The 12,882-nt window shown below is 38.4% G+C and overlaps 1 protein-coding gene across 1 annotated transcript; it reads right to left on the reverse strand.

Moving 5' to 3' along the window:
- Positions 1–1,092: 1,092 nt before the first annotated feature.
- LOC137108426 (xaa-Pro dipeptidase-like) lies at positions 1,093–4,099 on the reverse strand. Its single transcript, XM_067492971.1, has 5 exons — positions 3,979–4,099; positions 3,602–3,750; positions 3,061–3,245; positions 1,974–2,108; positions 1,093–1,185 (listed from the first exon to the last, which is right to left on the reverse strand). Exons 1-5 carry the CDS (start codon positions 3,993–3,995, stop codon positions 1,093–1,095), a joined length of 579 nt encoding a protein of 192 aa, XP_067349072.1. The 5' UTR covers positions 3,996–4,099.
- Between the last annotated feature and the right edge of the window lie 8,783 nt (positions 4,100–12,882).

Genomic DNA, 12,882 nt, shown 5'->3' on the forward strand with positions numbered 1-12,882 from the left:
CTTTTCAATCTGACATTGGTGGTTGCCAGTGCCGCTCTCGGACCCCCCTGTGGCTCCACCCCTGACCTGAATATTATGAAAAATAATTATTTTAAAAAATAATATAAAGCCTGTTAAATGTAGCACTTATCTGTGAGTACTACTAGCTTTGTCTCATATACATGTTTTGTCTCAAAGTGTTTGCAGAACTGCTCCAAGGACAGTTATTGTCTAACAGCAGACACAGCATCCCACACTGTAGTGACCCAGAGTCACTCCATGCTCACAGCTGCTTATCAAAGTGCTGAAAAGGGAAAAAGTTTCCATAAAAGGAGAAAAGCGCCGTAAGCAGTAGCCTGAGGGTGGAGAATGTTCTGCCCAGCAACAGAAGGTTCTAAAACTAATGTGTGATGTATGACGTTTAGAACTGCATAGGATGGAGAATTGAAACTGATGTTCTTCTCTCTTGCAGGATATTAAAACCCTAAAAAACATCCTGGATGTTGAAGCTTCTTTACTGATTACACCTGATGTGTCTAAGACCAGATATTATCATTTTTACCAGGACAAAATATACAACAAAAAGTATTTGATTAATTTAAAAGTTTGTCACCAGGAGTGATTCAGTTGGCTATTGTCCAACAGTTTCAGCACTACCTGACAGTTTGATACTTAATGTCAATTCTTATATTAAGGTGGCATTTATAAGAAAGAGCATCTGTTCTCTGTTTTAAACACTTTAGGTATTTGAACACAATGATTCCTGGACCTGACTGTCCCCTTATACATTTTAAAGGTAAACATTCGATTTTTATTCAGTGTTTTATGATTGTCTGAAATAAATATCATGAATATTTTGTTGTACAGTGGATCCAGAAAATATTCACAATCAACTTTTTCCACATTTTGTTATGTTACAGCCTTATTTCAAAATGGATAAAATTCATTACTTTCCTCAAACTTCTACAAACAAGACCCCATAATGACAAAAGAAAGGAAGTTTGTTTAAAATCTTTGGAAATTTATTAAAAATAAAAAGTATTCATCGCCTTTGCTTAATACTTGGATGGGGAGCGTCAGTGCACATCCATTTTCCGATCTCTCCAGAGATGTTCATTCGGGTTCAAGTCTGGGCTCTGGCTGGGCCACAGAGTTGTCCCGTAGCCGCTCCTTTGATATCTTGGTTGTTTGTTTAGTGTCGTTGTCCTGTTTAAAGGTGAACAGTCACCCCAGTCTGAGGTCCAGAGCTCTCCGGAACAGGTTTTCATCAAGGATGTCTCTGTACATTGCTGCATTCACAGGTGGACTCCAATCAAGTTATAGCTCTCAAGGACATATTTATATCTCAAGGACAATCGGTGCACACAGGACGCACCACACCTCAATTTTGAGTGTCATGGCAAAGGCCATGAATACTTATGTACATGTGAATTTTGTAATGAATTTGCATAAATTTCAAACAAACTTCTTTCATGTTGTCATTATGGGGCCTTGTTTGTAGAAATTTCAGGAGTGTAATGAATTTGATACATTTTGGAATAAGACGGTAACATAACAAAATGTGGAAAAAGTTAAGCTCTGTGAATACTTTCTGGATGCACTGGACACTTCAGCAGTTTGTCTTGTGTGTGATTCCTAAACTGGGCCTATATACAGTACATCAGATTGACAATGACAATTTTTTTTTTCATCCATTAAAGACTATTCTTTTGAATGGTTCACAGAAACACTGTGGTCCAATGTACTATACATTTGTGTGAAAGAAATATGTGCTGCAAACAAGTGCAAACTGAACTGTTTAATAAATGAAACTTCACATAATGTTTTTAGTGCAAAAAATATAATTTACTCTATTTTAGAATTAAAGTAGAAAATGTTCATAGGTAAACGATGAAGAACAAAAATATGAGCAGGATTTTTTAATGAAAAAAATCATCAAATTCCCCAACAATGTTTTTTCTCCACAACCTGCAGTGAGTGACTTTGATGCCTACAGAGTTGGCCAGGGCCTGGTCCAGCAGGTGGTTGATGAAGTATATGCCAGGCTCCACAGTGAGGAACATCCTTTCCTGTACGAGACGGCCCATCCGAAGACTCCTCAGTCCAGGCTCATCGATACGCTCCACTCCCTGCACAGAAGTACAATTTGTTAAACCTGGGCTACACAGTTTAAAAAAACAAATCATTAAATTAAACCATTAAATTGTTTTGCAATAGCAATAAACAGTATCAGTGGCCTGGTGGCTCAATGGGTAAAGCATCAGACAGGGATGCAGAAGTCACCAGGATCAAACCCCAGACACCCACCCAGTGTGTTCTTGAGCAACACATTCAGGACTAACTCCCTAGGTGTCAGCTGTGTGTGCAGAATGCTCCTTCAGGTGGATGTGTTACATGCAGAGAACAAATTTCATTGTAACATGTATGTGTAACTGTACATGTACTCAATGACGATAATAAAAGCATCTATTCTAATAATCACGTACTTTGACTATTGTTGGGGTAAAAAACTGTGGAGTATCTACAGCCAAATGGAACAGAAAAACACAGTTACTGTACTTTCAATAATGAACATTTTTCAGTTGTTTACAATTTCGCTGCAGCCAAATGGAGAGCAGAAAATAGCTTAAAAATTCTGGTTTAAACTGTTTATAGATGAATGATAATAAGTTGATTAAATCATCTTCTGAAGATGCAAATGAAAAAAGAAAAACCTATTATCTCTAGAGAAGCAGGCTGAGCACTTTATTTAAAGTGTATTCAGCACAGTCTAAATTGAGACCTTATGCTGTTGAACACTCAAGAGTCCCACTGGAGCTACTGTGGGTCAACTGTCTTCAGACTGTCAAAATCCTTTACCAAACGTGAAACTGTTCGTTCAGACATTTCCCCTTCTTCTCTTCTCATCTTCAACTTGGCTTCTTTTAGTTCTACTCTCACTGCTTTATGGAGGTTCTCTCTGTTAATGATGGCACATCAATTTTGTTTAGTTGTGCTGCTTTCTGGAGATTTGCACTGTTACATCACTAAATACCTGTGGTTGGGATGTGAGCCATGTGAGTCTCAGTCTGCTGTTCTCACCTCAGGATAACCTCCCACATCGTGCACGTCAATGCCCAGCAGGTGTCCCAGGCCGTGGGGCATGAAGACAGAGCCCAGGTGAACTTTCATCATGTCTTCCACGCTGCCCCTCAGGATGCCAATTTTCACCAGCTCCTCCAGGTGAACCCGGTCAGCAAGGCGGTGCATGTCTGACCACTTCACGCCTTAAAAATAAGCAGCTTTGTTAATGAACAGAAGATGTGTCTTTAACTTAACCTTTAAAGGAAGTAGTTTAATGTTTATATTGGATAGTCTAAAAACATAAGTATCAAATACTACATTTCTATTTTACACAAAAGTATTATTTACAAAATGCATAGGAGGAACATTGTAACAGACACAGTGGTGGATGACAACAGAAGCCTTTCTTCAAGTTCTTCAAGCGTGCAAATGTTTTTTTAAAGGAGGTAACACCTACAGTGCAGATGTGACGGCAAACTCTTAAGCACATTTCCTCCTACATTTCCAAATGTGTACTTCAGTAAAGTGTACTCAAAAGCTATACTTAAAAGATGATAACCTGGTTTGATGGCAGCCATGACAGCTCGGGAGGACTTGAGGACAGCCTCATAGACGGCCCTCTGGTCTGGAGTGAACTTTCCATTAGCTGGGAAGGAGCAGGTGATGTCTGAGGTGTAGCAGTAGTACTCTCCACCCATGTCAAACAGACTGCAGGAGGACACCATAAAAGTATGGACACCAACTAATTGTGTTTGTGAGCAGTAACACTAAATACTGCAGTTTCAAACTGAACCACGCCATTTGGAGTCACTTCAACAAAGAACAATTAGTCTGATGCAACAGTTCCCCCTTTAGGAAACGTATGTAGAAATTGTGATTGGGTTACAATCTAGTTCCATAAGGTGATGGATGTAAAAACTACTGAAAGCTACTCACCACATGTCCCCATCCATAATTGTCTTGTCATTCGGAGCCCCAGCATGGCCATAGTGGAGGACAGAGGAATTATGACCCCTGATGTTAAGACACAATGCATGAAATAAAGACAAATAGTTTATGAAACTTTTATAACATTTCCTAACTGACAAGATGGTTATTGCATTGAATCTGATTAACAAACTCAGATAAAACATTTTGAATTACGTTGTGTATTTCAGGGCGTCTTCAAAGTTCTTAAGTTGAACAGGAAAATAACTTGCAACCTTGACCACCAATATCTAGGAGATACTCATTACACATGGCCTTTTATATTAAAGGCCAGACCATGATTAGCAGCTATGTCTAAAAATTCTTCATCGATGTTGATGCTGTCAGCTGGCAGTGACCTTGCATGAGAAAGGGAGGTTATGGACTGCTTTAGCAAGCAGGGTGTGTTTAGGCTGAGGGGATATGCAGGATTCAGCAGTGTTACAGAGGGTCTGTTCCTCTGCATCTATAACTCTGCTTTGTGAGTGATGAAGAATGTCCTGTTATATTGTCCATTATTTCCAGTGTTTGTGTATTCAGTAACGCTCAGCACAACACGTGATGGAAGGAATTTGTTGCTGTTTATTCCAAATACGTGAACTGGTGTCTTATCGAATCCTCTTTTTACAGTAAACAAGTTCTTTATTTATAGCTACTGTGTAACTAATCAATTAAGTAAGATATTAAACTAAATATCAACTTTTTTAGGAGACAAGTTTGGCTCTTTTAAATAAAGTTAATCTATTTGAGTTACTCTAACTGTCAGAACAATTAGGTTTACACTTACAGAAAAGCCTGACTAATTCATCTTTGCTTCAGTTCAGTAACAGGCCTCACGTCATGTGGTGCTCAGCTGAGTGTAAGCTGAGGAACACCTACAGATGTTATACTGTAATCACATACCCTGCTGCTGCACAAAAGATGAGCAGTCCTGGCAAAATTGGAGAGCTGGGATGCGTTCAGTGGCTGCATCTATATAGGGAATATCATTAGGCAAAAATCTCCCAAAATTGGCAGCTTTGGTCACACATCCCTTTGAAAACTAAGTTGTGTAAATAGACAGTTAACTGCTCCTCGACCCCTAAAGAAGTTTTTCATGGTGAAGAAATCTTGTGGAGTAGTAAAATATTGCTCTAATGTTCTAGCTTATTGGTCAGAGGCTATCTTTGTTTACTGCCAGCCCATGAACAACTGGATGGAGGCAAAATTGACAGCATTTAAACAATTTAAAGCCTTAGAGGATCCCAGCATCTCTGAATCCTTGTGATATGTTTTCAACTCCATAAGCTTCTTGATATGTCGAGCATTTAATTTTAAGGTCTGGGCTCTTCATTTGTTTCCTTCTTTGTTTACCCTTCTTTAATTGTCTTAATGAGCCAATTTGAGAACCCCAGCAGCATAGTGGTGAAGGGGTTAGCACTGATGCCTTAAAGCTAAAAAGTTCCCAGTTTGAATCCCAGCCCAGCTTTCTGTATGGAGTTTGCATGTTCTCCCTGTGCTGCGTGGGTTTCAAAGACATGCATGTTAAGTTAATTAGTGACTTTAAATAAGCTGTACGTGGGAGTGGATGTCTGTATGTATGTCTCTGTGTGTTGGCCCTGAGATATACTGGCGAACTATCCAGGGTCTATCCAGAGCCTTTGTGGAACTCCAGCCCCAAACTGGCCAGTTCTTAATTTTCCGCAACACCAATAACTCCAGGTTGAGCTCTATGAAAACCTGATTTCCTAAGATAAAACGGAAGTTTAATTATAAATTAAACCATAAATGTATCGTGAACCTCTATCAAAATGATCCAAATGTAACACTTCCACTTTTAAACTGGAACAATCATATTATCTTCCACTATCAGCTCATCTACCCAATTACACTCCCTCTGTTGATCATCATTGTCCATGCCAGACTGTTATTCCTGGATCTGTGTCATTTTACCTAAAGTCCTCTTAGTGATTATTAGATCAATAAATATTCATTTGTATACATATATCTGGAGATGTGTATTCTTTTGGGGATAAAAAAACAGATGAATTATCTGGAGAACAGCCTTGCTTTCATATGTGACTGAATAAATAATTTGTTCAGGTTAATCAATGATTAACCACTTTTAACAAAGTGATCATCTCTTTTAACTAATCAAGTGCCATATCGAGAAGATACATTAGTGATTAATGTGCATATTGCTACAGTTCTTTGAATACATGTTGTTATTCATTTCCAGTTCATTTCTTCACATTGCAATTCTGGTGTTAAACACTCTCATGATCTACTGTTACAGCAGTATGTAAGAGTTTTTGTCTCCTTATTCACATGAGTTCTCATTTGTTTGTGTTGGGAAGGCAGTAGCACCACTTTTATGGCTTGAAATGAAAAACACACAAGAGGGTATTAAGGAGTTTTACAATAACAGGACCACATGAATAACACAAGACAGTGGTAACCAATAGTAACACTAATTAAAATAGGAAATGCCTATTAAAAGAGAACCATGCAAGCTGCAGACAGGAGAGGGGACAAAGGGGTTCGATCAAGTCTTTCTCCCCAGGAGGTGTGGCTGAAAAGCGTTCCTCTTTATTTCAGAAAATGTCAATTCAAACTCTAAGACCAAAGACAACCAGGTAAGCACGGAGTCTAGTACGTCTAAAAACTAGCTACAAACGACCAAAGAACAGCCCCAGTTTGATGATTACCTGACTGGTGAGTCAGGTGTAATTGTTAAACCCAGCATAGTCTGACTGAAGAAACTTCAAACTTTAAGGAAGAGACAGCAGTGAGCTCATCTGGAAAACAAATTGGCTCACCGTTCCATGATGACTGGGTGCAGAAGAGTGTTGTGGACTTGGACGCCGACAAACAAGCAACAAAAAAACAGCATCATTATAAAAAGAAACACAATTCGATTGTGCTAATTGTTATAATACCTTTGAACTAAGTAAAGGGTCCGAAAGTTGAGGAGATAAATTGGAGCAATGTACGTGGTTTAAAAAAAAGAACAAAGGACAGCATCAACATTACCATTAGCTGAAAACAAGCAAAAGCAAGATTGTTTTCTTCATTAATTCATACTGAGAATTAGCTGACTCAGGAAGTACATGCGAGTCTGTTGTAATGTTGGTATAAAAAAAACAGCCTCCCAAATAAAAAAAAAAAAAAAAAAAAAATAGAAGTAAAATTGTGTTCATGCAAATTTACACCAATTAAACATACAGACTAACTCCTTTAAATGCGGCTTCAAGACTGATGCTTCCACTATAGGTATTCTGTTCTCGCTGCATGAAAGGAGAAACACAAAAACAACATCATCACAAAGTGCATTAAAATGTTTTTAAGGAGATTTATATCCAGGCTGATGATCTATCTCATAATCCCAGACACACACACACATAATTGACATCTATACATTAGTAAAAAGCGAGTTCATGATTGTCATGTTTTTGAAAGTTGACACTGTTACAGAAGTGAAGCAGGTCTGACTGGAGTTTTTACCTTCGACCTTACAGAAACTGAAAGAAATGCTCTTCATATCTGTGATCTAATATTAAATGATCTGATAGATCGTTTTCTGTAGTCAAAGAAAAAGAATGATGCGTACCAGTGTTAGGAGCACTGCTGTTTTCAGATTGGACAGAACATCAGCGATCTGTGAGGAAGCAAACAGGGAATAATTAAAAGAGTGGGATGCACAGTATGGCAGTGGAGACAGCAAGCACCCATTTCTTTCCACTGTCAGGCTGCAGAATAAAGGTCACTTTGGCAGGAGCCATTGTGGCTATGTGGCCTCTCTGTTGTTCAGTAGCAAGCTGAATGACAAACCTCAAGTGACTTTTTTACTCCTCGGCCAACAGCCTAAATGCCAAAAAACAGAATCCTGATTCAGTGCTCTCAGACTCTGTGGTGATATTTGAGCATAGTTTTAACTATTATCCTGAAACGTTTGCTGTATTGTCTTTGTTTTGCAGCATTTGTAGATACTGGAATTATTTCCATGGCTGAGATGGTTGAATTATTCTTTAAAGTTTTAAAAACGAGTTTTGTGGACCTGCCAGTTAAACAGTGATCAGCAACCTCAGAACACGAGAGGCTGCCTAAATCAAATAATCCTTTGTTGAATAAAAATAAAAGATCCTGTAGATTATAATTGCATTTTATGTAAAAAACAACAACAACAAATTGTTTCTTCTTTTGTTTGTTTTTAATAAAAAGTCTACTTGCAGATTATTGTTGACTATTGTTGTTGTTTCTCCAAACTACTACAACATTAAAAAGGTGAAATGTCTGCATGTTAAGCAGTGTAGTACTGAGAAGTGTGTGTGTGCAACAACAGTCTTCATTCCTGTTTGAAAAATAGAAAACTTTTTAAATGTTTCAAATGTTCAGGACCTGGTTCAGCTAAAGAGAAATACATTTTATGCTATAGGCAGCATTGCTAACTGAATGCTAAATGCAAAGGTTTCTTTATGTGACTAAACTGATTTATTAGATCAACAATCGCAGTTATGCATATTTTATATTATTTGGTTAAGCTGCTATTGCTTCATTAAAGAATTGGCTGTTGTTTGAAGTGATAATTTCCATCTCAACCTGTGAAAGCTTTGCAAATCTAACATCTCAGGCAGGTGTGGGGATAAAAGGTACAGTACAGTATGTGACATTACTCAGGGCAGCAGAAAGGGAACCTTCATATCAAGGTGTGTATAGGGCCCAGAATGTGATGTTACTGATGGCAGATGAAGATCTGGGGCTACTGTTTATGGTAAGTGGCCACTAATATAGCGCTTTTATCCAAAGCGCTTTACAATGTTGATTCCCATTCAAACATACTCACACACTGATGGCGGTGGCTGCCATGTAAGGTGCTCACCTGACCCACCGGGACCAACTTGGGTTTAGGATGTGCATCAAGTTCTGAGGATGTTGGAGATATGAGACGTAGCAGTGGGATCACAGAACTTTGTGGTTTTTAGTATTAGAGAGCTTTGCAATTTGATTGGTTCCCCATTTCATACACTCAATGTCTTTTCACAGTTACATTCTGACAGCTTCACAGAATATGCTCATTTTGTTCATATTGGCAACACAGAGATTAATGTTACTTTCAGAAGACACAATGCTTATATTTCTGAATATGAAAACTGAATTGTAATCACATACTTATGTAATTTATTTTTTTATTACAAAAAGATGCAACAATATTATATATAGAGTGGACACAGGAATCAAACCCATGTTTCTTACATCCGGAAAAGTAAGTGGTGAGTGTTTAACACATAGACTTACAACTACACGACATCATTGCTTGGCTTCAAGGGCCATTTCCACAGCTAAAGTCAGGACACAATATCCAGTATTAACTTGTTCGATAGCAGCAACACATTTAAAAAAAGGTTGGAACAGGGGCAACAAAAGGCTGGAAAAGTAATTGGCACAAATCAAAAACAAATGGAGGAGCAATTGATGACTAATTAGGTTAATTGGCAATGGGTCAGTAACATGACTGTGTATAAAAGGAGCAGTTCAGAGAGGCGGAACCTCTCCAATGTAAAGATGAGCAGAAGGCCTTTCAGGGGAGGCCTTGTCTATTCAAGCAAGACAATGCTAACCACATACTGCATCCATCACTACAGCACGGCTTTGCAGGAGTACAGCCCTGGACCAAATTAGCCTGCCAGCAGTCCAGACCTTTGACCAATAGAAAACTTTCAGCGCTTCATTCTTACAGATATCACAAAATAGCAGACGGTCTCTTACTTGACAGGTGCAGAGATACCTGCAGTTACTGCCTGTGTTATGAATATTATTAAAACTAAAAGAACCTATTTCGTAGTGAGATATTCAGGGATCTGGTCAAAATGTTATGTGTCTGAATTTATAAATGTATAAAAGCTACGCTGTTGTGTGAAGAGTTGGGCATCCATGTGTAAAATTTCATATCCCAATACTGATATTTATCATGATAGCGCATTTTCTATAGACGTAATGTAATTATCACTTGGCTGATCTCTTATCACAGCTTGAATTGTATATTTTACCAAAAGGAGCTCATACTTGATTATTTTTCTGCTTAGACTCTAGTTGCAAGGTTTTAATTTTACATATCACAAAATGCACAGCACACTTTCATCTGAACATGATCTTGTGCTGTACAGCAACACGATTCTTACGTAGATGGTAGTGGTGTTAGTCCCACGTGAGCCACTTTTTTCCATCCAAGTGAAGGGAAAAGATTTGCATAATCTGGGTGTAATTCATTTAAACTTTTGAAAGTGCTTGAAGATCCAGTCATCAGTAAACTCCACCCTCCCCCCATCCCGTCTTTGCAATGCAACAATGTCAATGATAGAAAAGCATTTGAAACTATACTTGTTTTTATATCGGCAAACGATATCTACTGTTCAGTCCTAATAATCTGTATCTGATAATGTTATGTTATTTACTGCCCTGCAGCTTTTTTACTATAAGGTAATGTTTTTTTTCTCCAACAAAGGCTGCATGTTTTGCACGGCTTTTTATTTAAGAGTGTTTTATTAAAGAGTGATGCATTTTATGAAATGGATTATTGACTGTGATTATTGAACATTGCCCACTATCAAGTAAAGAAATTGTTTAAAATTGACAGTCCTAACTTATAAAATAAAATGTGTTGGATCCCTTGTCTTTAGGGGCTGATAAACCAATAACTGAAAGGAGATCCGCTCAGGACATGCAGACATAAACTCAGTAATGGCCTGTGAACAAATTCTGAGTGGATGGATGGATAAGAAATTCAAGAACCGCAGTGTGAGTTTTGTGATAATCACCTAATGAACTAATACCAGCCTACCTGTCTGAAAAAGGATGTCTCTGTCTGTGCAGTACCTCTGCGTCTGCTCTCCTCCCTGCAGCACCACCAAGGACTGTGGCACCACTTCATCTTTAGCTTTTAGCGTTCACGGTTCTCAGCAAATAGGGCAGCAGACACCCTCAGGGTGTCATTACCCAGCCAGTAAACCGCTCTGAAAGGACAGGGGGACACAGATGATAGGGTGGCTCAAGGTGGAGCAGTGATTGGAGAGTTTGGAGGGATGAAGGGGACTGTCATGTCGTGAGGTACAGGAGGCTATGCAAACATAATTTCTTTAACAAGCCTCCTCACTCGTATTCAACAGTTCTTACAGTTATTCCTGCTGCATTTAAGTAGTAATTATAAACAAAACGGTTTGTGATAATTAGCACAGTGGAAACTAAAATACTTATTCACGAAAATACATAGCAGCAGCATTGGTGATATAATACATTTTACATTTTGAAGCTGGACATGTTGTAGCTTCAGCTTACAGCAGACATTTTCTGCCAAAGTACACAGTGATAATTCAGTTTCAACAATCTGATATTGTTTCTCCTCCTTCTTTTCTCTCTCTCTCTCTCTCTCTCTCTCTCTCTGGAAAGAAATGTTTGTTCCACACTTTTGTAAATCCCAACTCTTTTAGGAAAGACGGAGGCTGCAGTGTAAATTGTTGATTAAAGCTTAAATTGGACACACAACAAGCAAATTTAGGAGAATCGTGTGTTGAGTGAGCAGAGACCCATTATGTTTCCAGTTCTGTCTGGAAGTTAACATTTAGACTTTGATCATCAGATTTAAACCTAAAGACAAGTGAGAACCAAAGCCCAGTTTGCCCTCAGAAAGAGTAAAGACACCCTGTAGATACAGGCAGCTCAACAACCTTACAGCTGAGAGGTTTTAAAGGTTATGAGGTTATATCTTGGTATCCGGCCATGGGTTTGCTGATAACTAACACGACATATCTGATACAGTCTGGACAGTAACAAAGGTTAATCCATAACCTCACAGTATTTTATGGCTCAATGATTCCATGTCCTTCCTTGTTGGCCGAGTTTACAGGTGTAACTGTGTATCTGTAAATCAGCCGCACAAAATTGGTGCATCATTTTGTACCTAACTGCAGACCCCATCCCAATGCACCGCACTCTCACCCACCCCACCCTCCCCCTAGAGATACATATGACATTTTTATTATTATCACAGCTGATTTCTGCGTGGTTTTAGCTCATGAGGTCAACAAGTCAGTGTGTGTGCTGTCATATTCATACTAAAACGAATTCCGTTCTACTGAAATCGATAAACAATTATTTCATTACTGCTGTAAAATTATTACAGTCAAAATGGATACAGTCAAAATGACGGTGAGAAATGGTTATGTTTCCATGTTTCTGCAAGAAAACACATATTTATACCGATGGTGTTAGATAATTTTCCAGCTTTGGGGTTACAGCAATCCTGAGTTTTTAGTTTAGAAAAGTTAAATTAACTGCACCCTTATGAAACTGAACTGGCTTGTAGTACCGTGAACTGATTTGATCATGGGTTAATTAACGTTACACAGATTGACAGAAAGTGTGAAAAGTATGTTTTTTTCTTTAGAAAAACTCTCAAGCTAAACACAGTGAAATCGCAATGCAGCTCTGGCCTGACCCTAACAGCTAAAACTCTATGTACTTTTACAATCTAAAACAGAAGCCTGTTTCTGCCACTGGTGGAAAAAAGAATCAGGATCCTGCATCTCAAAATAATGAGATACTATATCCAAACTGTCACGTGAGCTTTGTGCGGCTTTGAAGCCAGTTAGCTGACGTGGCAATGTGCTGCATTCACGTCGGCATAAAACCTTTAGTTGTTCTTCCCAGTCCTCTGTCTGTTTAGTTTTCCTGAGTTCACATAGAGCTGAGTAGAGGTCTGGCACAGCTTGTGGGTTGCTGAGTCAAATACCTTTGAGGTCTTTTAGGTATCTGGATACAATTGGTATCTAAAAAATGATTTTGATCAACTGTTTTGTAATTTTATAAATATTATATTATATAATATTAGCTATTTTTTAC

Source organism: Channa argus, chromosome 2 (assembly GCF_033026475.1).
Source record: "Channa argus isolate prfri chromosome 2, Channa argus male v1.0, whole genome shotgun sequence".
In the NCBI taxonomy this organism is placed as follows: domain Eukaryota; kingdom Metazoa; phylum Chordata; class Actinopteri; order Anabantiformes; family Channidae; genus Channa; species Channa argus.